Source organism: Abramis brama, assembly GCF_963993115.1.
Source record: "Abramis brama genome assembly, chromosome: 23".
Taxonomy (NCBI): domain Eukaryota; kingdom Metazoa; phylum Chordata; class Actinopteri; order Cypriniformes; family Leuciscidae; genus Abramis; species Abramis brama.
Genome location: NC_139985.1, coordinates 24,178,663 through 24,202,421, shown reverse-complemented (window position 1 = coordinate 24,202,421; position 23,759 = coordinate 24,178,663). Strand labels below are relative to the sequence as shown.

General features: G+C 43.4%; 1 protein-coding gene across 1 annotated transcript; it reads left to right on the top strand.

Moving 5' to 3' along the window:
- The first annotated feature begins 1,049 nt into the window (after positions 1–1,049).
- cist1 (colon, intestine and stomach enriched 1) lies at positions 1,050–13,154 on the top strand. Its single transcript, XM_084101710.1, has 5 exons — positions 1,050–1,200; positions 2,610–2,744; positions 6,083–6,319; positions 6,499–6,659; positions 11,596–13,154. The coding sequence occupies exons 1-5, from the start codon at positions 1,128–1,130 to the stop codon at positions 11,641–11,643; spliced, it is 654 nt and encodes a 217-aa protein (XP_083957836.1). The 5' UTR covers positions 1,050–1,127; the 3' UTR covers positions 11,644–13,154.
- The last annotated feature ends 10,605 nt before the right edge of the window (positions 13,155–23,759 follow it).

Genomic DNA, 23,759 nt, shown 5'->3' with positions numbered 1-23,759 from the left:
TCGTAAGGGTTAGCATGTCTGCTAGATGTCATGTTTTAATATGTTTGTTTGCTAGCATATTTCAAGCATGTTTTCATGTTTCTAACATGTTCCCAATGTGTTTTAGCATGCTGATAGCATGGTTTTAGCATTTTGTTAGTACATTGTTAAAACACGTTAGGAACATTCTATCACATTGTTGGCATGTTAGCAAAGTGACTACATTGTTCTATGTTGCTAGCATTTTTAATCATGCTGCTAGCATGTTTTTAGCATACTGGCATGTGTTAACATGTTTTAATTGCTAGCATTGTTGCATAGCAGAATGGACATCAAACTAGTATAGCCTAGCCTAAATTTGTGACCATATAAGATATTACTGTAGGCCTGCAATGCTTCAAAAACATGAATCGGTTTGGTCACAGTGCACTGATCAGTCTTTCAACTGTAATAAACTGTAGAACTACAGATTCATACATTTGAAACCAGATTTCCATATCACAGCACAATGAATTATTAACTCCAGCTTGCAACTATACAGTTGGCCCTATCCAGCTTTAGTCACCTACAAACAGTACAATCACACAAAGCTGTATGTTATAGCAAATCTCAACTATATATTGCGCTTAGGTCACCATATGTAAACTATTGCACATCTTTTAACTGCTAAATGTGGAAAATTAGGCATTAAATTATTATAAACATTAATATCATGAATTTCTGTAAAGCTGGCAATTGAAACAATGTATAGGCTATTGTGAAAAGGGTTAACTAAATTGACAGGACTTCACTATAGTAAAAAGTGTGGTTACTACTAGTAACCTAACCAGGAAAATACTGCACAAATTTTTTTTTTTTTTTTTTTTTTTTTTACAGTGCACCTTGTGCAAATAACAAACACCACTGTTTGCAGATGTAATATTATATTTGACATTTGCAGTATGAAGCTGTGGCAGCAGTTTTAGGACGTCATGGCAGGTTTATACTATACAAGTGCAAACAATTCTGAAACAACTGAGCAATTATTCATCCCATTGGATGACAGAAACCACCTCCTCTGCCACACATCCACATCCTGCTACTCAGGATATGTTGTGTGTCTGCGCTGGGAGCTCAGCTGTACTTTAGACCTGTGCTGATTTAGTTTTATGCCTCACAGCATCACTAAAATGATCTTCTCAATAGTTATTCTTTTGCTTATTTCTGTCACAGCATCACAAGGTAAGACAAAGTACAAAGTGATTTAAATGAATATTATAATTTGATATTCAATTAAACATAACAGGCCTACAAAAGAGAAGTGTTTGATTATGTATTAATTAATTAGTTAGACAAAATACAATGTTTTTGTTTCGGTATTCAAATGTGAGTCTTGCAGATAATCCTACAGAAAGAAAGAAAGAAAGAAAGAAAGAAAGAAAGAAAGAAAGAAAGAAAGAAAGAAAGAAAGAAAGAAAGAAAGAAAGAAAGAAAGAAAGAAAGAAAGAATCATGCTTGGAATAGTTTATCATTAAATATTTGCATTTATTTTATTTATAATCATATATTCAAAATGTATTCATTCATTCAAATTCCGTTGAATCAACATAAATCTTTAAATTGTGAAAACATGAATTTAATTTAATTTAATTTAATTTAATTTCGCTAATGGTGGAACAAGCAGCATTTAAGTTGGTAAAATGTATGATAGGCCTATTGTTTTACATATAACAAATTGGATTTATTGACGGTTAATATATAAACCTGGATATTGTGTATTCAGAACAGATTCAGTTTATTAGTACTAGTACATACATTGAATTCTTGTTTCATTTATGTATGACTTTCAAATATGATTCACATTAAATGTAATATTTTATATTAAAGCTGCGTAATCGGAATGGATTGGAACTTTATATGTAAAATATATAAATCTTGAAAATAGGCCTATTTTTGAGTGTTGTTTTGATTTTTGATTTTTTTTTTTTTGACATTTAATAACTTCCAAAAGCCCATGAGAAACCAAGGCAGAGCACCGTAACAACAGTTACCGCTCTTTGGCTTTGTTTTGGAACGCTCGAATTGAGTTACGGTACTCTGCCTTTGTTTAGCCGCGCGTCAATATGAAGTTACTGTGCCGGTGTTCTATCAAATAATTCTACCTATCAGATTGTATGGTTATTTGCCTTTGTTTAAATTACGGTGTAGCCTGTGTACTTTGTACAGCTGCCATCAGTCCCTGTAACTTCTGATGTCCTTTGTCCTACACAAACTTAAAAAAAAAAAAAAGATTTTTTATGTAGATAATCTTAATTACTAAAACATCTAATTGCCAGATTTCCAGTGTCCTACCTATAATTAATTTGATGGGACAACTAACAAGCTTTAAAGTCATTTTTCTCATTTCCACACTCTAGCGAGTTAAGGTCTTTTGCCTTTGTAGGGCAGTGTTGTTCTATGTCAATAACTGTGCAAATATTCTTCAACAAAGTCTCCTTTTGTATTCCACTGTCTTTGGAACAACATTAGGGCAAGTAAATAAGTGAACTATTTCATTAACTTGAATCTGAATCTGGCTATTTGATTAGTTTACCTCTTTGCAGAGGCCTTAACACCTACACTGAGCACCTTTATACTTTATGCATTGACAGAGAAAAAACAGGCATCCACTGAGATGAGAGGCACTGAAGATACTTCTGAGTCACTGACTACAACACAACAAATCATCACCACCGTTGACTCAACTGAAACAACATTTTCAGAAAAACCAAACAGCACAGTTACAGGTACAAGATTCAACATAAACACTGGATTGACTCAAGATCAAGGTCATTTGCACAGTTTCCAGTGCTGTGCTGTATTAGCACAGGGATGGACAACTTCGGTCCTGGAGGGCCACTGTCCTACAGAGTTTAGCTTCAACCCTAATCAAACACACCTGAACAAACTAATCAAGGTCCTTGGGATTACTAGAAAATTACAGGCAGAGCTAAACTCTGTAGGACAGTGGCCCTCCAGGACCGAAGTTGCCCATCCCTGTATTAGCACATCATTTCAGGTTTAATTTTAGGCTCTAGTATACCTTAGTGTTTGTATAGGCCGGGACTTACCTGGTTGCAAAGACATAGAAGCATGAATACTTTCTATATTTATGGGAGATAATGGCTTAGGGCAGGGGTGTCAAACTCAGTTCCTGGAGAGCCACAACCCTGCAGAGTTTAGCTCCAACCAGCTCCAAAAACACCTGCCTGGAAGTTTCTAGTAATCCTGAAGACCTTGATTAGCTGATCAGGTGTGTTTAATTAGGGTTGGAGCTAAACTCTGCAGGGTTGTGGCCCTCCAGGAACTGAGTTTGACACCCCTGGCTTAGGGGATGCTACCACTCGACAGTTTATGTACATCTTTTTATGGATGCGCCCTGGGTTGACGCTCTGACTCCGGCTAAAGTAATCTGTTGAGTCAATGTATGCTATGCCCACTATGCCTGTGCATATTCCACCTAGTGAGGCAGGCATTCCCACGGCATAGCAGAGTGGTTATTCCTCATGTCAATCCAAGACCATAACCATGGTTCCCTGAGAAGGGGAACCTGCCTGCATGTCTCCTTCAGACAAAAATATTGCTGACAAATATTCAGGCGCTCCCTTTATACTCACAAGTATGACGTCATGGACTGCAGTTTGCCAAGGGTTTATTGGCATGTGACGTTCTATTAACATGTCACAAATGGTTGCAGTAACATGCATGACAAAAAAGATAAGTAATAAATACAGTCTTTATTAAATCCAACTAAGGAAATGCAGGGCTTAAATACACAAAGAGAGTACTCAATGTAAACGGAAACAAGTGCGTGGAACTAAATAACAAACAAGGATACTAATTAGCTAACACGGCAGGCAGACAGGCAAACAGGGAAACCAAAATACCATGATAATAACACAGAACAAAACAGAACATAACCGTTACAGTAGCTCACCCCTTCCGGAAGGTGCATCCTCGCACCGATGATAGTCAAAAAGAAGAGGGAGGGATGAATGGTGGTGGGAGGAGCCAGGGAGGAGCAAAGAGCAGGAGGAGCCAGACGGTGACCCACAAGGCAGCAAGGAGGATGTCCCACAGCAGAGTCGAAGGAGGGAGAAGCCATGCTGGCGACTTGGCTGTTGACACCAGGGGGATGATGGACGGAGATGGAGTCGATAGACATGAAGACCTGGGCGCAGGTGAAGAGCCATCGAGACTGGGCAACATGATGTTCCTGAAGGCCGAGACAAAGCCAGAGTGACGACTGTCTGAGGTGGAGCCGGGGTGCCAGAGGGCTGAGGTAGCGCCGGTGTGACTGAGGGCCAAGGTGGAGCTGGAGGGAAGGCTGAACCAGATGGAGCCGAAGAGCTGGAGAGACGGAGCACAGAAGTCCGAGGTGCAGGCAGAGCAACGTCTGACCAAGGTGGAGCCGGAGGGACAAAGGAGCCCAGTAGAGCCGTAAGACCGATGGATCCAGGTGGAGTGACGGGATCGACAGCTGGAGGCATAGCGGAAAGCTGGATGGAAACTCTGAAGACACAGGAGCTGGGCGAAACCAGCAGAGACACAGGAGATTTGGAGCTGGGCGAAACCAATGGAGACAGGAGACTTGGAGCTGGGTGGGACCAGCGGGGACGGGAGAATCAGTGAAACATCCTCTTCCATTTCCTCAAAAAAATCAGTGGCCAGCTGCAGCTCACTCTCATATGCGGGAGTGTGGGCAGAGCTTTCCTCCATATCCTCTTACTCCACGAGCAGATCACACACCTGATCAGACTCACTGTGGGGTTCAGACTCCGGGAAGATGTATTGCCTTATATATAGTCCTTGTCGTGCATCGTGGCAGGCTTGGGCTCTCCCGTCTGCGGTGGGCTCAAGCATCATGTCCGTGCAGCCGGGTGATGGCTGGCTGGGCTCTGGGTCTGGAGTGGGGCTGGTGATGTCGTCCTCAGTGGAGCAGATGGTGAATGCCGATCTGCTATTCACCAGCACCCACTCCACAAATGCGGCAAAATCCTCTCTGGGACTGTTCACTGGCAGGCATGCCTTGTCTTGGAGACTGGTCTGGTATTCTGTCAATAATGGTTGTAGTAACACGCACGACGAAGGAACTAAGCAACAAATACAGTCTTTTTTAAATCCACAATGGAAAACTCAGGAGATCATGAGTGAACACAATCACTTTTAACATAGACGATACCAGATAAAAAAAAAAACTAAGGAAACACAGGGCTTAAATATATGAGGAGAGTAATCAATGTGAACAGAAACAGGTGTGAGGAACTAATTAACAAACAAGGTAAATTAACTAGGGAACACAGGCAGGCAAACTGGGAAACCAAAACACAGACCGAACCACAGAACAAAACAGAAAATAACTGTTAAACATTAAGGAGACATTTTTATGTTCTTGAAATGTTACAAATCAACATTGAGTTGTTATAAAAATTAAGTTGAAAGAATGTTTCAGAAACATCATAATAACCTTAAAGTCGTCATGAAATCAAAATTGATCCTATTTACTTTGTTAGCGCACATTACTAGTCTTGTGGTGAACAATTAATCTGTGCAAAAAATGTTTTTGTTGTGGTAATCTTTAATCAAAATCAGAAAATTTGCTTCCACTCTTCCTTCTCTGATGACTTCAGTTTGATGGCTTGGGTTGAATATCCTTAACCAGTCCCCTCCAACTGTCAGTCTGCCATGAACGAGGGATGGAGAAGAGGTGCGCTAAAATAAAACCCTGCCTCTATTCAGTATTCAGTTTCACATGAATATATGTCACAACACAGAAGTAAATTTGGTTGACGGGGACTTTAAAGAAAAAAGTCAATGGGGAAAAATTCCGGTTCACAGGGACTTTAAAGAAAAAAAAGAAAATAAAACGTTCCACCAACATTAAGAAAACTGGAAATTTTAACGTTCCCATTACCAATTTTTTTTTTTTGGAAAACATTCTCAGAACAATTCTTTTTTAGCTGGGTTAACTGTAATACACTGTAGAACTACTACAGATTCATGGCTTTCAAACCAGATTTACATATCACAGCACAATGTATTATTAACTTCATATGTATTAATAACACCTTTTTACTAACTACAGAGACAGTAGAACCTAACAGTCCAAGAACCCAGACACCCACTGACATGACTTCTGGAGATACTTCTGAGACACTGACTACAACACAACAAATAATAATTCAACAAACAACAACTCAGACAACCTCTTCACAATCTACTTGGATGCCCCAGAAATCTCTTCTGACAACGTTTGAATCTGCGATCACCACTGCTAACTCAACTAAAATATTTTCAGAAAAAACAAACAGCACAGACACAGGTACAAGATTCAACAGAAATACTGTATAGACTGAGATAACACAAGATCAAGGTCATTTGCACAGTTTCCAGTGCTGTGCTATATTAGCACATCTTTTCAGGTTTCATATCGGCTCAAGTATACCTCTGTGTTTGTTGATTTATATATTAATGTGGTTGATTTATCTCTGTCTTTTATAGCTCAGGGAAACAGAGAAGGACAAGATGTGGCAGTAAATCCAGGGCTCATTGCAGTTCTGTGTATTTTCTGCATTGTGATGGCTGTAGTTGTTGTGGTTGTTATAGTGAAGGCTGCTCGCTCCAGAAGGCCACATTTTGAGAGACTTGATGATGTATCAATGGTGAGTCTCAAATTAAGTGGTTCTGTACAAACACCAAAGTTTCCTTATTATTCTGCATTTTCTTCTGGCTGTGAATTTTTGGCAGCCCATGGTAAAAGGTTTATCACACTAATGGTAAAGTTCTCAATATATTATGATTTGGAGTCAGTCTGTCAAACCCAACATTCACAATTTCATATATGTTTTAGCCAATGACTTTTGAACCAAATAGTCTAGAATCAGAATTCCTTCAGCAAAATGGGCTCAGATCTTCTTACAAACAATCTTCACAAACTGGACATTATAATGTATTTGGCCCTTTAAATATTTCTTGCATCTATATGTAATAAATAAATGAATGGATAAATAATTAAATAACAATTTTGTAATATATATATATATATATATATATATATATATATATATATATATATATATACATTTATTATAATTATCATTCAAAGTTTGGGGTAGATATTTTTTAATGTTTTTGAAAGAAGTGTTTTATGCTCACCAAGGCTGCAATTATTTGATCAAAAAGACAGTAAAAACATCTTGGTTACATTTGTAACCCTCGTTCCCTGAGTAGGGAATGGAGACGTTGTGTCGTGACGACGAATGGGGTTTTGCTTAGAAGCCTATCACCTTTGAGTATTACAAAATGAGCCAATGGCAAGGAAATGCCATGGGTCTGCGGAATTTGCATAGCGTGACTCCGCCTTACCACATGGGTATATAAGGAAGTACGCTGGCAACATGCAGTTATGTTTTCCTGCTGAAGAGCCGAGACTGAACTCCAGTGGTACAGCGGAAGTGGCAGGGAGATGTAATGTCTCAGTTCCCTACTCAGGGAATGAGGGTTGCATAGGTAACCAAGACGTTCTCTTTCGTGGTCACTACGAGTTACGTCGTGATGACGAATGGGGTTCCCAGTCTAATCACGCCACCTTGGCTGTCTTCCAGTGCCCTGCGTAAGTCCAAGCTCCCTATCGTGAGACTGGCATGGACGAAGGACTCCTACTTAATAACGGAATACCAAGGTACACTGGAAATACACATGTGGGGGTCGCCCAAGGGGGACCCATGCACATGGAGGCACCTAGCCAACACGAAAGCTGCCGGCGGCATAATTCTGGCATTTACGTCCTGTCCAGGAACCCGCGGTAGCATGTCCATTGCACATGGCACATCTGTTGATACAACACTATGCCTGGAAACTCGTTCTAAGTGCACTCCGGCCAGTATAAAGCTGAGGTTTGTCCACGGGGTGAAGGTCTGGCGGCAGGCCCGACTAACTGGTACTGGAGTGTGCCGCATTGCCATGCCCATCTCGGAACTCGATCATGAAGCCAGTGCTGAAGTGGTCTCATATGAAGCAATCCGAGTGGTGTGGCTGCCGTTGCGGATGCCATATGCCCCAGGAGCCTCTGAAATAACTTCAGTGGAACCGCACTCTTGCCCTTGTCTCAGGCAAGTCAGCAGTGACTGCGTGCGCTCGCTCGTAAGCTGCGTGCACATGGCGACCGAGTTGATCTCCATTCCGAGAAAAGAGATCCTCTGCACGGGGGAGAGTTTGCTCTTTTCCCAGTTGACCCGAAGGCCCAATCGGGCTAGGTGCCGGAGCACTAGGAACTAGGATCAGCCAGTCGTCGAGATAGTTCAGGATGCGAACCCTGTGTAGCCGTAGCGGCACAAGGGCTGCCTCGACGACTTTCGTGAAGACGCAAGGAGACAGGGCTAACCCGAATGGGAGAGCCGTGTACTGACATGCCTGCCCCTCAAAAGCAAATAGAGAAGAAACGGTCTGTGTCGAGGAAGGATGGGGACATGAAAGTAGGCGTCCTTCAGGTCGATCGCTGCAAACCAATCCTGTGGCTGAACACATTTGAAAATGCGTTTGGCAGTGAGCATCTTGAACGGAAGCCTGTGAAGGGATCGATTCAAGATGTGCAGGTCTAGGATTGGCCGTAACCCACAGGTTTTCTTTGGTACAATGAAGTAGGGGCTGTAAAACCCGGACTTCATTTCGGCTGGAGGAACAATCTCGATCGCACCTTTCGCCAGTAAGGTAGCGACTTCCGCACACATGACAGGGCCACCAACCATAATGTAGCGGACTCCCCGGAAGCGGGGAGGAGATCGTGTGAACTGAATCGCATAGCCGAGCCTGATGGTTCTCACGACCCAGCGGGACAGGTTGGGAAGCTCTAGCCAAGCTCCCAAGAACTGAACCAGCAGGGTCATGGGTACCACAGACGTACCCTCGGTGGGGCAGAGAGGCGGAATGACTGGCCCAGATGTCAAAGGCAGAGCGTCCCGGTGTGGGGGCACGGTCATGAGCCACGTCCTGACAGAGGAGACCAGGGAAGGACGTGAGTTCCACTTGGGCCTGCTCTGACAGGGTTGTGGCGACAGAGGGGGACGAGAGTGGCGAGGCTCGTAAGCGGTGCACACTGCCATCCGTGCGCTCTGGAGGCTCAGAGAAGGGGGTGTCAGTTCTGTCTTTAACCACATTAGGGGCCTGTCTTTCTGTCTTTAACCACCAGCGGCGGGAGAACAAAAGATTCAAAAGGGAAGGAGTGGCCCTGCTACCACCTTCACGACAGAACTGTAGCCCATCTCTAAGCTGTCCGTGTCAGGAGTGCCGCTTTGCCTGGCGTTTTGTGGGCTGGAGTGGACTGGGGCGCTTTTCTGCAACTACCTCTATGGCGCGGTTCGGGTGGAGGCTGCTGCTGGGGCCGAGCAGGAGGGGCAGGAGTCGTAGAAGGGCACCCTCGGCGGCGAACAGACTGAGGTAACTGTGCCGGCGGCTGGGTGGAGGCAGCAACTGGCCGCCAGGGCAGTATATGCTTGATAGCCTCAGTCTGTTTCTGGCCGGCCGAGAACTTTTGGGCGAAGTCCTCGACTGCGCTGCCGGAAAGTTCCGCGTGGGATATAGGAGAGTCGAGGAAACAGGTTCGCTCGGACTCTCTCATATCGGCCACGTTTAGCCACAGGTGTCTCTCCTGGACCACTGCTGTGGACATCACCTGACCAAGGGAGCGTGCGGTCAACTTCGTCACCTGGAGGGCAAGGTTGGTGGCGGCACGCAGCTCATCGAAGAGCCCTTGCTCAGCTCTACCCTTGTGAAAGTCCCTGAACATCCTGGCCTGGTAGACTTGGAGGATGGCCATGGCATGCAGGCGCCGGCCTGCCCCGCAGCTCTGTAAGACTTCGTCACCAGGGTAGACGAAAATCTACAGGCCTTGGAGGGGTGCTTAGGATCACCACGCCACGTCGAAGCACTCTGCGGACACAGTTGCAGGGTCAGAGAAGGCGGAGGAGGTCGCCCAACGATCGTGGGAAGACAACGGGGAATTCCAGGATCTCGTGACCTCCTCATGCACCTCCGGGAAGAAAGGAACTGGGGGGTGCACTAACGGGTGTACAATTATCCAACCGCAACCGCTCAGGACAGGGCGGAGGAGTCCACTCTAGTCCGATGCTCGCGGCGGCCCGGGAAAGCATGGCTGTCACTTCCGGGTCGGACTCGGCCAATGCTGGCACAACCGAAGGCGGCAGCACAGCCGAATCTTCATCCACAGAAGACTCCAGCCCACCTTGTGATGCGGCGATCGACATCGTCTCATCATCTGGAGCCCCAAATGAGATGCGGAGAACATCAGTATACGGCCCTGCGGCTGCAATCAGAAGACTTAGGGGTTGCTGAGCAGAAGAGGGAGGTGTGGCCCAAGGAAGCATCGTCGGGGCGTTGTTCCACACCATCACCCTCAGATCACCCTGGCCACCTGCCAAAGTATCATCTCTCGCGTAGGGGATAGATTGGGGTGTGGCAGAGGGGACTCTACCTTTAGTGAGGTCATGGAGTCTTGATCGCACCTCAGCGATGGTCATGTTCCCACAATGAGAACATGATTCATCCACGAACACTGCCTTGGCGTGCTCTAAGCCCAAAAATGCAAGACAATGCTCGTGCCCATCAGATAATGGAACAGAATGACCGCACCCAGAAGTGCACGGGCGAGACATCTTTAAAAAGACGTGCCACGTGCATGCTCTTTTGTGAGGTGAAGCCCATCAGCCTGTGCTGAAGCGACCAAGGAGAAACACACACGCTGTTGCAGACCACTGCACAGATCAGCAGGCAGGAATGTGAAACTCGCTGGAAAACGCCTTTACACCAACACAGACTGGAGAGCTGCTCGTCTCAAAGAATACTCAATGACACTTCAGGCTAATTCGAATTCAGGCTACAGGAGTGAAGAGGACCTCTTGGCTCCGAAGCAAAAACATAACTGCATGTTGCCAGCACACTTCCTTATATACCCACGAGGTAAGGCAGAGTCACGCTATGCAAATTCCGCAGACCCATGGCATTTCCTTGCCATTGGCTCCTTTTGTAATACTCGAAGGTTATAGGCTAAACCCCATTCGTCATCACGACGTAACTCGTAGTGACCACGAAAGGGAACAATAATATTGTGAAATATTTAAAATATCTGATTTCGGTTTTTATATATTTTAAAAAGTAATTTATTCCTGTGATGTCAAAGCTGTATTTTCAGCATCATTACTTCGGTCACATGACCCTTCAGAAATCATTCTAATATGCTGATTTAGTGCTAAAGAAACATTTCTTATTATTATCAATGTTGAAAACAGTTGCACTGCTTAATAGTTTTGTGGAAACCATGCTAATGTATAAACATATATATAAACATATATATAAATATATATATACATATATATATATATATATATATATATATATATATATATATGTGTGTGTGTGTGTGTGTGTGTGTGTGTGTGTTATATTTAACTGACCTCAAACTTTTAAACAGTATGCATATATCTATCAAATATCCTCATGACTTTAAAAACCTTATTATGGTTGGGAGGATATAATACGGTAACTTATTTTAACTTGAATGATTTTATCTTTTTCTTTTAACAGGGCAAGATAAGTGAGGACGCACCATTTGCCCACTACCCTCCAAAATGAACGGCAGTTTCTGTCTCAGTAAACTGCATAGTTATGCCTCTAATATTTTTCTTGTTTGTTTTGAATTGAAATGCAACATTTTAATCTATAGACCTGATGTGCAATACCCGGATTATGGTAATGATCTGATTATTTTTTTTCCTTAAAATGTCACAACCCACAACAAACCTTTAATCAAATGAAGAAATCAACCTGTTATGTCCTAGATTTTTTATTGATTTTTTTGTTTTGTTTGTTTTTGTTAATTAAATGCCCTTTGAAATTCCTTTTGATAAAAGCTATACTTTATGCTAAATGAATACATGTAATTTTAATGTAAAATGTACATAAGGATAAACACACTCTGAAGGCCACCTAGTTGTGTCAAGAAAATGTTTACTGTCAATATTTGTCAGACACTATGATGGGAGTGTGACATTTTCAGCTTGTCCTCCAGATGGCGACAAAATTGTTTGCAAGCTGTTGTGTATAATGTGGTTATAAAGACCTGGGCCCATATGTATAAAACTTCTAAGAATTGCCCTTAAGAATAGTCTTAAGCTTTGACTTAAGTGTCAAAAAATCCTTAGTAAAGAGTAGGACTTCTCTAAGAGTAGGAGACTTTTATAAAGAGGCTAAAAGCAACTTTCAATAAAGTATAAGACTGATTCTTAAGTGCTGACTGAAGTGGGACTTAAGAGCTGCAAACTAAGGACTACAATAATGTCAACCAAAAATGGCCGCCCTCAACCACTGAATAAGCCAATAGTGAGTCTGCAAGGGTGAGGTCACTGCAGCTTGGCACCAGTCATTTAATGTAATTATAATACAATATTTTAATTAAGACACTGAAACTTTAATATTATTATTTTTTTTTTTTTAATTGCTTTGCATTGTGCAAAATTATCACAAATTAGTATTGATGCTGTGGAATCCCCTGTGGAAAAGTGAGGCAAAGGAAAATTGCCAGATTCACCCTTTATTCAAATAGTATTAAAAATGTGTTAAAGATTTTGTAAGCGTATTGTGTAGTTGTGCCTGGAGTCAATTGTTTATTTTTGATAACACAAAGAAACATTCCAAATTGTACGGACATCATTTTTAGCCAGGCTGTCATACAAAGAAATTATGAACACATGAAAAAACAATAGAGGACAATGAAATATTAATAAATGACTATGTTGCAGACAACGTATGTTTGTTTGTTTTTTTTCTCCTTTGAGCTTTTTAGTTTTTCTAAAACCTGTAGCTGTTGTTTGCCCTTTTTTGTCATTTAATATTCAACAATACTGATCTGCCTGCATTGACACCATTGTATGAGAACTGAACTGAGCTGGACGATGACATCACTGTTTTCTCCAAAGCGGCTATATATATATATAAATGAACTAAATAGATAACTAATGATTTTTTTACAATGGAAATGAAAGCTTTACCGTAAGTTCTACCAGGAAGACTAAATTGTTATCTCTGTAAATCTGCTTTGAAACAATCTGCATTGTAAAAACCACTGTAGAAATAAAGGTGACTTGAAATAATTTTGTCAGATAAATATCTTCACTAAGTTTAGTGTTTTGTTCTTCCCTCATATTTTAAAATATTTAAAAAATATAAAAATAAAAATATTTTCCTCATAATTTGATGGTTTAAGCAAACTTGTAGGGTCATAAAAAAAAAACAAAAAAAAAACTCTGCACATATCTTTTGGCCACTACTGTATATTTGGTGTGGTCAGTGCCACAATAGTGCTATTCGAGCCTGCTAACTGTGGACTGAAGGGCCAGAGTCATCACAGGTGCACTGCTGCATTTTTCCAGTCGCCAAAAATATAATTATTACTTTCATTTAATTTCATTGCTATACAATTTCTTAAAGGTAAGTTACAAAAAAGACTACCTTGATGATTAAACTTTTTTATTGTTTGATCAACTTCAATATATCATATTTTCGTTGAAAAGAGCGTGGCCACGTCCTCTCTGCTGCCATCTTGTTACTCCTAACTAGGTTAGGAGACCTCTCCAGCACTTTTAAATGATTTACGAGCTGAGACCAAGTCTTAACACTTAGTAACCTTTATGAATCACACTTCAGAAGTTTAGGAATAAGAGTAAAATTATGTCATTCTTAGAATTTTGACAGACTTGAGACTAAAATTATACAGACTAAAGTGGCTTTACATATTTGTTTAAAAGTCCAAGTCAAATAACAAATATCTTTTAATGGAAGTAATGGCAAGGGACCAATTACCAGCAATTTAACCCTGTAAAGTCTGAAATAGGAAAATACAATATCATGTCAATTTATAAAATAAAAATAAATAAATACTACAGTTTATTGAACCTTTAGACAATGTAGGTTTGCGTTTTTTTATGTTTTGTATCATATTTGATACATCAGGCTTTAATGGCCCATATGCTATGATGATATATGGAGCCCACACTCAAGGAGGGGAAAAACATCTCAAATATATTTCAGAGACCAAACTGAATGAAAATATCCAATTTGTTGCAGATGTTGTTACTGTCATGATGTGAGAACGAGGAAGCAATAGCAGGTGCAATAAACTCTTTATTTGTATAATTGATGAAACATACAGGGTAACAAACACAGGCAGGTGGCGCAGGGACCTCGATGGTCAAACACGGGTGAGTCTTGGCTGGTGCAGAAGTGCAGTGATGGTGATGGTGAATTCCGGCGTGAACGACGAACAGAACAGCGAACAGGAATCCAGGAACAAACACCACACGAGCACAGAACGTGGAACAGGAACACAGGATCAGGACACCAGACTGCACAAGACTTCAACAACGATCTGACAATGGAGAGGAGAAAACGGTGAGTATTTAAGGAAGTGATGATGAGTCGCAGCTGGCGCCGATGATGATTGCAGATTGATGAATGAGCGTGATTGCTCCGGCCACACCCACAGATCCACGCGACACACACACACACACAAATAACAAACGCACGAGACAAAAAGAAAGCAATGCATTCGTGAACCGTGACAGTAACCCCCCTCCTAGGAACGCCTCCTGGCGTTCCCAGACTCCCTTACCTGTCGATTATAATCATCGATAAGGGAGTGATCCAGAATGTCTCTCGTAGGTACCCAACTCCTCTCCTCCGGACCGTAACCCTCCCAGTCCACCAAGTACTGGACTCCGCGTCCCCTCCGCCTAGAGTCCAGAATACGATTTACCGAATAAGTAGGTTCCCCATCTACGAGATGCGGCGGGGGAGGAACCGGGACTGGCGGGTTAATCGCTGATCGAAACACAGGCTTAATTTTGGAAACATGAAAAACGGGGTGAATTCTCCTGTACGCTGGAGGAAGGTTGAGGCGGACTGCCACCGGACTAATGATCTTGGTGACAGTGAACGGGCCAATGAATTTGGGTGCGAGCTTATTAGAGACGGAACGGAGAGGAATATTCTTAGTAGAAAGCCACACTTTTTGACCAGCGACGTATACGGGAGGCTTCGACCGGTGGCGATCGGCTTTAGCCTTGATGCGCGCCCCCACCTGGAGTAGAGTCTCACGGGCTCTAGTCCAGGTGCGGTGACACCTCTGGACGAAGGCGTGTGCGGAGGGGACCGCGACTTCGGACTCCAGACTGGGAAAGATTGGTGGCTGGTAACCTAAACTACACTCAAACGGAGACAGGCCCGTGGATGACACTGGTAACGTATTGTGGGCGTACTCCACCATAGACAGTTGCTGACTCCAGGAAGAAGGATTCTTGGATACCAAACACCGCAACATTCTTTCCAGATCCTGGTTGCCTCTCTCGGTCTGGCCATTGCTCTGGGGATGAAACCCTGAGGATAGACTGACAGTCGCGCCCAGTAATTTACAAAACTCTTGCCAAAATTTAGACACAAATCGGGGTCCTCTGTCGGAGACCACGTCAATCAGGAGGCCATGTAAACGAAAGCCGTGATCTACGACGGTCACCGCTGTCTCCTTGGCTGAGGGTAATTTGGGCAAGGGAATAAAGTGAGTCGCCTTCGAGAACCGGTCCACCACGGTTAAAACTACCGTGTTGCCTTGGGAGGGCGGGAGGGCGGTAATAAAATCTAGTGCGATATGGGACCAGGGTCTCGAAGGGACAGGCAGCGGTTGGAGTAACCCATCTGGGGGTCGATTGGAAGACTTACCAATGGCACAAACCGAGCAAGCCAAAACAAAACTGTGAATGTCCCGGACCATAAGTGGCCACCAGAATCGTTGCTTAACCAGAAAACTAGTACGGGTCACTCCTGGATGACAAGCTATGTTGGAACAATGCCCCCACTGAATAACGTCTGACCGTAATCCCCCCGGCACAAATAAACGGTTCGGTGGGCAACCGACCGGGGGCGTTACCCCTTCTAAGGCCTTCTTGACCTTCGATTCGACCTCCCATGTGAGTGTGGAGACAAATAGGGTCTCGGGTAAAATGCACTCGGGAGTAACCAGGCGTTCGGAACGATCAAAAATGCGCGATAAAGAATCGGGTTTGATGTTTTTGGAACCCGGGCGGTACGAGAGAGTAAAATCAAAACGACCAAAAAAAAGTGCCCACCGAGCCTGCCTGGAGTTCAATCTTTTAGCGGACCTGATATATTCCAAATTATTGTGATCGGTCCAGACGATAAAAGGTACCCCCAACCCTTCTAACCAGTGACACCATTCTTCCAACGCTAACTTGACTGCCAACAACTCTCTGTTACCAATGTCATAGTTACGTTCGGCTGGGGACAAGCGATGGGATAAAAACGCGCAGGGATGCATCTTCTCGTCCGTGGAAGAATGTTGGGACAACACTGCACCTACCCCCACCTCTGACGCGTCGACCTCCACCACGAACTGACGTGAGGAATCAGGGGCTATCAGAATAGGGGCCGAAACAAAGCGGTCTTTCAGTTTGGCAAACGCGGCCTCAGCCGCGTCTGACCACCTGAACGTAGTTCTGGGGGAGGTCAAGGCAGTCAGAGGTGCGGCTAGTTGGCTGAAGTTACGAATAAAACGTCGGTAGAAGTTGGCGAATCCCAGAAACCTCTGCAGGGCCTTGCAGGAATCTGGGATTGGCCACTCCACCACAGCCTTAACCATCTCAGGGTCCATACGTACTCCCTCGGACGAAATGATGTACCCAAGAAATGGAACCGACTGTGCGTGGAACTCGCATTTCTCCGCCTTGACAAAAAGCCCATTCTCTAGCAACCTCTGAAGCACTCGTCGGACGTGCTGCACGTGTTCCTGGAGAGAAGAAGAAAAAATCAATATGTCATCGACATCCAGGTAGACATATATGAACTGATCGACCATATCTCGCAGCACGTCATTGACGAGGGCCTGGAAGACTGCTGGGGAGTTGGACAACCCGAAGGGCATGACCAAGTATTCAAAGTGACCCCTGGGGGTGTTAAAAGCAGTCTTCCATTCATCCCCCTCCCTGATGCGGACCAAATGGTAAGCATTACGCAAGTCCAATTTCGTGAAGAGTGACGCTCCCTGCAACCTCTCGAAAGCTGAAGACATCAACGGCAAAGGATAAGTATTCTTTACCGTGATGTTGTTCAACCCCCGGTAATCAATACAAGGTCGCAGAGATCCGTCCTTCTTCCCCACAAAAAAGAACCCCGCCCCCGCTGAAGAAGAGGAAGGGCGAATGAACTTCGTTGCTAGAGAATCAGAAATGTATTTCTCCATGGCCTCCCTTTCCGGAGCAGAAAGCGAATATAACTTGCCCTTAGGCAGAGATTTACCTGGCAATAAATCTATGGCACAGTCGTAGGGACGATGCGGAGGCAGAGAAGCAGCTCGAGACTTACTGAACTTCAGGTCATGGTACTCCGCGGGCACATTAGACAAATCCACTGCTTTCTCCTGTAACACAGACATAGGAACAGACGAACAGGCAGACACAAGACAGGACTCATGACACTTAGTGCTCCACTCCGTAATGGACCTCCGGAGCCAGTCCACTCTAGGGTTGTGTTGTGTTAACCAAGGATGTCCGAGTACTATGGGTGCAAGAGGTGAGTCCATGATGTAAAATGACAGAGTCTCCGAGTGGTTGCCAGATGTGATGAGGGTAATAGGTCCAGTAGACAGTGAAATCATGGGAAGCTCTTGACCATTGAGTGCGTGAACTAAAATGTCATGTGGGAGTGACTGAAGGGGAATCTGAAGGTTGTGTGCGAAAGTGCAGTCCATAAAATTACCTTCCGCCTCGGAGTCCAATAGTGCTTGACAGTCGTGCTGGTGTGTTGACCATCTTAGTCTTACCGGGAGGAGGGTAGATGTCGATGAGGTCTTCTCGGCGGAGATCCCACCCGATAGTAGCCTCACTGTTACTATCGGGCGTGGCCTTTTACCGGACACGTGTTCAGAAAATGTCCAGCTCCGCCGCAGTAAAGGCAAAGGCCCTGGGACCTCCGCCTCTCCTTCTCCTCCCGGGAAAGCCGAGCTCGCCCTACCTGCATGGGCTCGGGATCGTAGGTAGGGCTGACCGCGTCCGTGCCGCTGGACCGCAGACTCTCTGCTCCTCCGAGAGCTCGACTGGAAAGGACGCGTCGCTCGACTCTTGATAGTCGTGCATCAACTCGTAGTGCTAACTCAATCAGTTCGTTCAAGGTGGTAGGCAGGTCCAGGGCGTAGATCTCCCTCTGAACGCGGTCAGCCAGCCCATGCAGGAACATATCCCACTGCGCCTCGTCGTTCCATTGGCACTCTGCCGCGAGAGTCCGGAATTCGATCGAATAGTCCGAAACTGACCTCTCTCCCTGGCGAAGTTCCGGTGACCGCACGGTCAAAGACTTGCTTCATGGCAGCGGAGAGTGCCTGGAACGACTCGCAGCATGGGTCTTGGTTTTCCCACACCGCCGTTCCCCAAAGTGCCGCTCTCCCAGTCAGCAGAGAGAGGACGAATGCGACCTTGGATCGCTCAGTGTTGAAGGTTCTAGGTTGCAATGCAAAGTGCATGAAGCATCCTGTCAGGAACGCTCGACAGAAACTGGGTTCTCTGGCACACCTCTCAGGCACAGGTAGGCGAGGTTCCGACTGGGAGAGAGGATCTGATGGTGTGGGAGGAACGAACGGTGTGGGCGGCGCAGTGGGAGCTCGCAGTTGTTGAATTTGCTGGGTGAGCTCGGACACCTGCGCCACCAGAGCCTGAACAGCACGGCCAGTGTTGTTAAGCCCCTCCTCCTGGGCGTCCATGCGTTGAAGGCTGTTGTTGACGAACGTTTCCATGGACATCTGAGCTCCACCTGCTGCTTCCATGGGACGGTCAGATCGTTCTGTCATGATGTGAGAACGAGGAAGCAATAGCAGGTGCAATAAACTCTTTATTTGTATAATTGATGAAACATACAGGGTAACAAACACAGGCGGGTGGCACAGGGACCTCGATGGTCAAACACGGGTGAGTCTTGGCTGGTGCAGAAGTGCAGTGATGGTGATGGTGAATTCCGGCGTGAACGACGAACAGAACAGCGAACAGGAATCCAGGAACAAACACCACACGAGCACAGAACAGGGAACAGGAACACAAGATCAGGACACCAGACAGCACAAGACTTCAACAACGATCTGACAATGGAGAGGAGAAAACGGTGAGTATTTAAGGAAGTGATCATGAGTCGCAGCTTGCGCCGATGATGATTGCAGATTGATGAATGGGCGTGATTGCTCCGGCCACACCCACAGATCCACGCGACACACACACAAATAACAAACGCACGAGACAAAAAGAGAGCAATGCATTCGTGAACCGTGACAGTTACTGTATTTACATGGCCAAATAGTAAGATGAAATTATGTAATGTAAAACAATGATATTTTTAGATTCCTCACTTACAAGTTACTTTTCTAAAAAAAAAAAAAAAAAAAAATTAATTGATGTATGAATGATCAAGACACATGTGCACGTACAACCTGCAAGTGGACATTTTTAAAAGTATATACTAAAAAGCCTTTAACTTGCTAAAGATAATGTAAAACAGTTTTTACAGCAAAGTTTTGCTCATGTTGATAATTAAGAGGCTTAAGAAATTTGAAATAAAATAGACATTAACTAAAATTTAGTCAACCTAAAAAGTCATTTCGTTTACAATTTTCAGCATTTTTAGAGGTTTGTTTTAGATCACTTATGGTGTGACAACTGAAAGTTCTGTGCAGTAACAATTATACATACAGAGATTAGAACATTTTTTAAGTACAGTATGTAACATCTTGGCATCTCTTGTGAACTACCCCTGCTGTTTAGGACAGCATGCTCCTATTGTTTACATCAAGACTTTCTTACCATGTGACTGGATCAGCGTCACTGAAATTAGTGGTTCAGAGTTTGAAGTCTAAAACCTTTCACCTCGAATATAAGCTGAAGTATTGTGACAGAACTGCAGAACAGACACACCTGTGTGACACTCCCCTCCTACTGCACAGGAATCCACACGTAAGGCCTTTTCTTCTTTCTTTACGTCTTCTTCTGCTGCATTTACAGATCTTGTATTCCCAGACGTTTTCACTGTATATTTAACATTATTACCAAGTTCAGGGTCTTAGTGAAATATTTCACTTCACTGGCTCAATGAAAGTTTCAGTTTATTATACGATTTGAAACTGTTTGTCTAAACTAGGACTCAAGGGGCCACTTGTAAAACGTTTTATGATTGCAAGGGTATATATTACCTTTTTCTTTTTTTCTGGCTCATTATTCAACGAAAAGTCCTTACATGTGTTTTATAATATAAGAACAAGGTGTAGTGATTTCAATTGGTACTGTATTCAGAAAATCAAGGTAAATGTAAAATAATTATAAATTATACACAAGAAAGCTGCACATATGAAGTTAAAACTTGTTTCAGTGGAGTCCTTAAAGAAAAACTCTTTAAAAACTTGTGGTTTCAGTTCAGTTCTCATTAAAGAGTTGCCATGCACTAACACCGATCTAAATCTAATAAACCCAGAGCAGTCAAACAAGGATTTTTTATTGACCAATGTTTGTCACCATAGCACTGTAATGTTTGGCATAGAATACTACTTTACTTCGAATACTGTGCAGTGGAAGAAAAAAGAAAAGAAAAGAAAAACAGTACATATAATTATTTGATAAACGTTTCAATCAGTAGCATGCATGTTACATTATTTTGGCATGACCTCATCATGTTACATCTTTAATTCAAGGTGCCGAAATCTTTTAGCATTCCCATTCATCATAATAAAAGATGCTGTCGACTTATCTTAATAATAATCAATCTTTAGGGACCCCCTACAAGATGTTCATAGGACCACAGAACATTTTTAGCTGGCAGTAAATGCCACTCTAGGGCCATTGATGGCATTTAGCCATGTATTATGATTAAATACATTTTTGTAAAATAGCAACATACTGATATTATAGGAGATGTTTATCAGTATTTTTCCTTTGGCTCCAGGTCAGTGGCACAAAAACTATTTTGGTGTCCAGAACTAAGCACTTATGAACAAAGATTCACATACAGTGTAATGATATACTGTACATACTATATACTGCATCAATGATTTTATGGTTGCATGATATTCCCAACATAAGGTGCGTTTACGCAATGTCAGAATTACTGTAATCACGAGATTCGACTTGTAAAAAGTATTCACGTCTTTATAGAACCTGTAGTTAAACTCTGAATTTTCTTAAAGTTTCAACTTGCACCACCTCACTGTCATGCAGATATACTCAAAATAGCGGCATCTTGTAACATTTTTGATCAATACTTAGTTTATATTATATCTTAATAATGCAAGAATAATCTGAAAATAAAAGAAAATACTGAAAAAGAAAATCTGAAAATACAGTTTAATGATATAAAATTCAATAACTAGGCCTATGTAACTGGTCCTACTCGCACCGCTCTAAGCAGGATTCAAAACAGTGTCACCGGCATGGGAGACAGGCGTACTAACATTGACGGCAAAGACCACAGTCTCTAACGTCAGTCACTAGAGCGTCTCTTAAAGGTACTCTAAGCGATGTTGTGTGACGTCACTTTTTGTTGACGTTCAAAGTATTGTCAAACAAAACGGAGGCTAGCTCGACCCTCCCTTCTCAACCCGTCCCCCCACCCCCCTCCCTTCCGTGCTTCCTGAAACAGTCATGAACCATTTAGAAAAAACAAACTGGATATACCCATCTGTCCAGCAAAAACAGAGCCACCTGAATTTCGGATTGGAAGCCCTTCTGCCGGCGGAGTTCTCGCCACCTTTTGAATGCTTTTCCAATGTAAATGCGGGACTTTGCGCGTTCCTTCTCATTTTCCCTATTCTTTGTTATTTGTTATTTGGGCTGTCTACAGAGACCGCGTTTTTTTACAGTGTGTTCAGGGGACAGGCAGCTAGCGGATAGTGAGGAGATTGCTGTATGTGACAAAAAATGTTTTGGCCTAAAAAACACATGACATTGCTTAGAGCACCTTTAAGGCCTCTTTACTACAGTAGCTGGCCTCTGTTACACTCACCCCCCTAAACCTCCCTCCCATCCGGGTCATGGCGCCAACGTAATACTCACACCGCTCAGACTGGTGATTCAAACCAGCATCATCAGCATGGGAGGTGGGCACATGTAAAAGGACGGTGAAGACACAGGGGCCTATCATACACCCGGCGCAATGCAGCACCAGGCGCAACACAAGCGTTTTTTGCTAGTTTCAGCCTGACGCAGTTATCCTTTTTCCGACGTAGTTATCGTTTTCACGTCCTGCGCCACGTTGTTTAAATAGCAAATGCATTTACGCCTATTTGTGCGCCCATGTGTGCTGGTCTGAAAACAAGATGTGTTCAGGCGCATTGTTGGCGCGTTGCTATTTTGAGGCAACTGAAATAGACTGCGCCATTGACCAACTGAAACCTGGTCTAAAGTCAATGGTGCAATATTTTTTTTGTTATTTAAAGAGTCTCATCTCCCATTCTCTTTAAAAGCCAGTGGCACTTGCGCCATGGAGGATCGCACCATGGCGCCATGGTGAATGTGCGTTTTGAATCCGCCTATAGGCACATATTACTAACGCACCGTTAGTAATATGTGCCTATAGGCGGATTCAAAACGCACATTCACCATGGCGCCATGGTGCGATCCTCCATGGCGCAAGTGCCACTGGCTTTTAAAGAGAATGGGAGATGAGACTCGGATTGGTTTACTGCATGTTACGCCCAAAACACACCCATTACTCATTATGAGAATAGGGACAACCCTTTTTGACCATGCGCCGGGCGCGCCGAACATATTTGCCATCATTAAACTAGCAAAAGTGGATTCGGACACGCACTAAATGCACTTGCGCCGTGCGCTTTAGACCATGCACTTAGATCGTTAAAATAGGGCCCACAGCCTCTAACATCAGTCGCTAATGCGCCTCTTGAGGCAAGGGGAGTGAGGTTTAACTGCCCAGCTCTTTACTAGTTGGCCTCTGTTACACTTGCATAATGTCTAAGTTTATGCATAATGACTTTTGTTTTGTCTATTTATTACTTAAATTACATGATTAATTTTGGTCTTAGTAGTGTTGCGATAGAAATGCAGAATTCTGAGTCAAACGACGTGAACAGCTAGTAGAACGTCCAGGTTATCATTTAATAATTACAACATGGCATGAAAACATTCTTTTAAATGAGGAGATGACTAAAGGCCGAATTATTCACAAGAAAAAAGAAAAAGACTGTTATTGCTCAAATTAAAAAAAAAAAAAAATCAGGAAAGCTGCACCTGCAGTGTGTAAACCAAGTAATAGTGCTTTGCCAACAGTTTGTCCAGGAGATCTATTTCATTGTGAAGAGAATCTGGGTCGTTGGGTTTAGACTGCTTCAAAAACAGCATAATCACTCAGAATGGCTGTATTCAGTCAAAGTGCTTAGGCAGGAGCGATACGAAAACAACACTCAAGTGTTCATCGTATGGTTCAGACGCAGTATGTTCTCTTAGGTGCATGTAATAAACAGGCACAAAGTGCATGGAAATATGAGTCATAAGCATTAGTCAATGAGAAAGAGTGTATGTTAATGATCAATCAGGGGCAAATGTGAAGAGCAAAATGTCAATCATAATGGCATAACCTCTCTGAAGTATTGCTGATATGCTATTTTAATTGAATGCATGTATGATGTACATAGAGTATGA

Excerpts from the sequence above, each read along its gene's own strand:
- cist1 (XM_084101710.1), top strand. The coding sequence starts at position 1,128 with ATGCCTCACAGCATCACTAAAATGATCTTCTCAATAGTTATTCTTTTG. Across the intron at positions 2,745-6,082 it reads ACCAAACAGCACAGTTACAG|AGACAGTAGAACCTAACAGT; the intron begins GTACAAGATTCA and ends TACTAACTACAG. Across the intron at positions 6,660-11,595 it reads GACTTGATGATGTATCAATG|GGCAAGATAAGTGAGGACGC; the intron begins GTGAGTCTCAAA and ends TTCTTTTAACAG.